This window comes from Fulmarus glacialis, unplaced genomic scaffold (genome assembly GCF_000690835.1).
Source record: "Fulmarus glacialis isolate BGI_N327 unplaced genomic scaffold, ASM69083v1 scaffold9846, whole genome shotgun sequence".
Classification (NCBI taxonomy): domain Eukaryota; kingdom Metazoa; phylum Chordata; class Aves; order Procellariiformes; family Procellariidae; genus Fulmarus; species Fulmarus glacialis.
The window spans coordinates 33,775-36,604 of record NW_009218739.1 but is presented as its reverse complement, the minus strand read 5'-3'; the positions used below and the strand labels follow the sequence as shown (position 1 = coordinate 36,604).

Genomic DNA, 2,830 nt, shown 5'->3' with positions numbered 1-2,830 from the left:
CTCAAATCTTGCTGCATGGTACCCCATCACCCCAGCAGCTGGGTCTGTTCCTGCATCTCAGCCCCTCACACTCTCTCAATCACCATTTTTCCCACTTCCTTAACCTTTCTCAACGCATCCATAGCCTGGGGGAGACCTGGAGGGTCTGGTGGGCTGCCTGTTGCTGTTCACGCTGGATGGCGGTGGGGGAAGGTAGCCCCTCTTTGCGCCAGGGTGCTCGGGGCTTGGCAAGTGCAATGAGCTGCAAACAGGACTCAGCAGGGAAGCTATGAAGCTCCTGCAGCCCCGTGGATGGGGGGCCCTGGGCAAGGAAGAAGTTTTGGGGCAGTATCATCTAGTATCTGGATCAGGTGCTGGGGTGGCATGAACTCAGATCTTTTGCTTTACTGCAGGCCCAGCGGCGGTTGGGTGAGATGCTGCCACGTGCTGGTGTCTGTTACTTCCCATGGGAGATCAACAGCTCAGTCCCAGAGGGGGAGGCGCTGAGGACGTTTGGCAGGTGAGAAGGGTACCCTGCTCTCCTTGCAGGCCAGGCTTTTCCTTCACTGGCTGACCCCCTCCCCTTCTAATTCTATCTCTGCATTGCTGAGCTTCCCAAATCGATCGTTCCCAGGTTATGCTGCTACGACCTGGCGCGGTCCGAAGCCGTTCTCACTGCTCAGCACAGCTCAGCTCAGTACCGGGTCTGTGTCGACACCAAGTTTGTGGAGCCGTTCCAAGCCCAGCTGGGATCTTGCTACATGGTCCTGGGAGACGCTGAACACAGGGAAGGTAAACGCTCGAGGAACCAGTGCCCTTTGCTGCTGTTCATGGTTCATCAGCTCCTTCGTGCCTCCCTGGGTGCACCGTGAGACACACTGTCACTGGGGTTAGCGCTGCCCAAGGCAGGCTCATCTTGCGCAGCTGCCTCTGGTCACTCGAACGTGTGGTTCAGGGCAGGAGCAGCCTGTCTCTCCCCATTGACCATGAGAAGAACCACCCTTATCTTGGTGAAAATCTGGTGCTCTGGCACAGATTTCGTTAGAAACAAGAAGCGCCTCAGCAGCATCGCTGAGCTTGTGAAACCTGTGCTAAAGCCTTCTGGCATCATTGCCAGCCACCACATCGTCTTCGCTCCAAACGTGGCTGATTGCAATACCTCAGTGCGAGCTGGCTGGGTTGGTCTTTGCCATCCTTGAAAGGCTCTAATTATATCCCTGCCCTCAGACACGGGACGTGAGGAATGCAGGCAGGCTCTGTCACGCAGGGCACCCTGTTGTCCTTTCCTGGGGTGCCCTGAGCGTTACTCCAGCTGCATGGTGTGTTGCATGAGGAGCTGATCTGGGCTGGGCTGTGGGGTTGTGAAGCAAATCCCAAGTGTTGTCTCAGGCACATCTGATAACAGGCGTTTGTGTTCATGCCATTGAAATCCTCTGTGGCATGTGGAAAGCCACATTGCACGTGGCATCTAGTGAGTGACCTGCTAAGCCACTGCTGCAAAATTCCTTTAGAAAGACGTGTTGTTTTGGTCATCACAGCTTAGGAGTGAGTTGGCCCCATTTTGCAGGGATGGGAGGGAGCAGGCTGAGATGGTGGCTGTGTCACCAAGGTTTGCCCCCTTTTGTGCAGCTCCGTGTTACCACCAATGAACTGTTGGTTATAGTCAGCATTGAGCCTCTTCTAAGCCCAGCTTTGTTCTGTCCTCTTCTTGTCTGCACAGAGGCATTCAGAAATGAGCTTAGACCCATCCCTGATGCTTTTTAGACAGGGAGAACCAAACTTCATCCAGCCACAAAGTAGACAGATGCTGCATGGCAGGCACTGGCACCGACATGTCCTGGGCTCAGCGTTCCCCAGTGCAAGGAGAGCACAGTGTCAGTCAGCAGCATTTTGTAGCCAACAGGGCAGAGGGAGAGCACGTCACTGAATTAACCTGCTCCCAGGCCTGCTGCTCGCGTCGGTGGAGGCACGCGGCCAGTCCGGTCTCCAGCAAGTTCTCGGGCTATGGTTATTTGGCCAGCTGGAGCCATATGCTGCCTGAGGGAACCTCTCTGTTTGCCTCTGAGCTGCTCCGTCTGTTTTTCTTTCTACAGAAAATTCCTGTTTATATTCCCAGGTGAGGGTCCCGTGATAAAGGCGCGAATATTGACCTGCGTGGAAGGGATGAATGTGCCCTTGCTGGAACAAGCCATACAGGAGCAGAGGAAATACTTCAACGAGAGGCAGGAGCGGATGGGAAACAGCACGTCCTGACAGCAGCTCTGAGACCAGCCATACGCTGGTCCTTGCACTGCCATTTGCAACAAATATGTTAAGTAAATTTAGAAGGTGGGTTTGCAACATACTGCTTTTTGCCGTGGCAAATAGCAAAGTCAAGTCACTAAGCAGGGAAATGCTTGAAGACTGTGACTGTGGGTTGTCCGTTCATGCCAGGTGTCATCACTGAAAATAGCTCTGGGAAGCAGGTTTGTTGTTTGTTTAAAAGGGTGGTTAAGGAAAGGGAGCACTTGGGTTATACTGGTCCTTTTGTAATGCAAGGCTTGGAGACGTCAGAAGAAGAAGTCTCTGAATCTCGAGTTAAACAGCTCACGCCCACACGCACTGCCAAAGCACAGCGGGTTACTGGGCTGTTGGCAGATTGGAGGTGAAGGGCATTAGTGCAAAGTTCGTTAGCCCTGTGTGGCTGCGGGTCCATGAGTGCACACGTTTGGTTACGGTGACTCAGTTGGCACACAGGAGCATTCCTGGCAAAACACTCACATATCTGAGGGAACTGACGAACAAAGAAACAAGAAGAACAAAGAGTCACTATTTTCAGTAGCACCTGCCTCTTCTGGTTTTCAGGAGCTGA

At 53.4% G+C, this 2,830-nt stretch overlaps 1 protein-coding gene across 1 annotated transcript; it reads left to right on the top strand.

The window, feature by feature from the left end:
- The first annotated feature begins 413 nt into the window (after positions 1-413).
- On the top strand, positions 414-2,232 carry TEN1 (TEN1 CST complex subunit). Its single transcript, XM_009580131.1, has 3 exons — positions 414-499; positions 614-771; positions 2,096-2,232. The coding sequence occupies exons 1-3, from the start codon at positions 414-416 to the stop codon at positions 2,230-2,232; spliced, it is 381 nt and encodes a 126-aa protein (XP_009578426.1).
- The last annotated feature ends 598 nt before the right edge of the window (positions 2,233-2,830 follow it).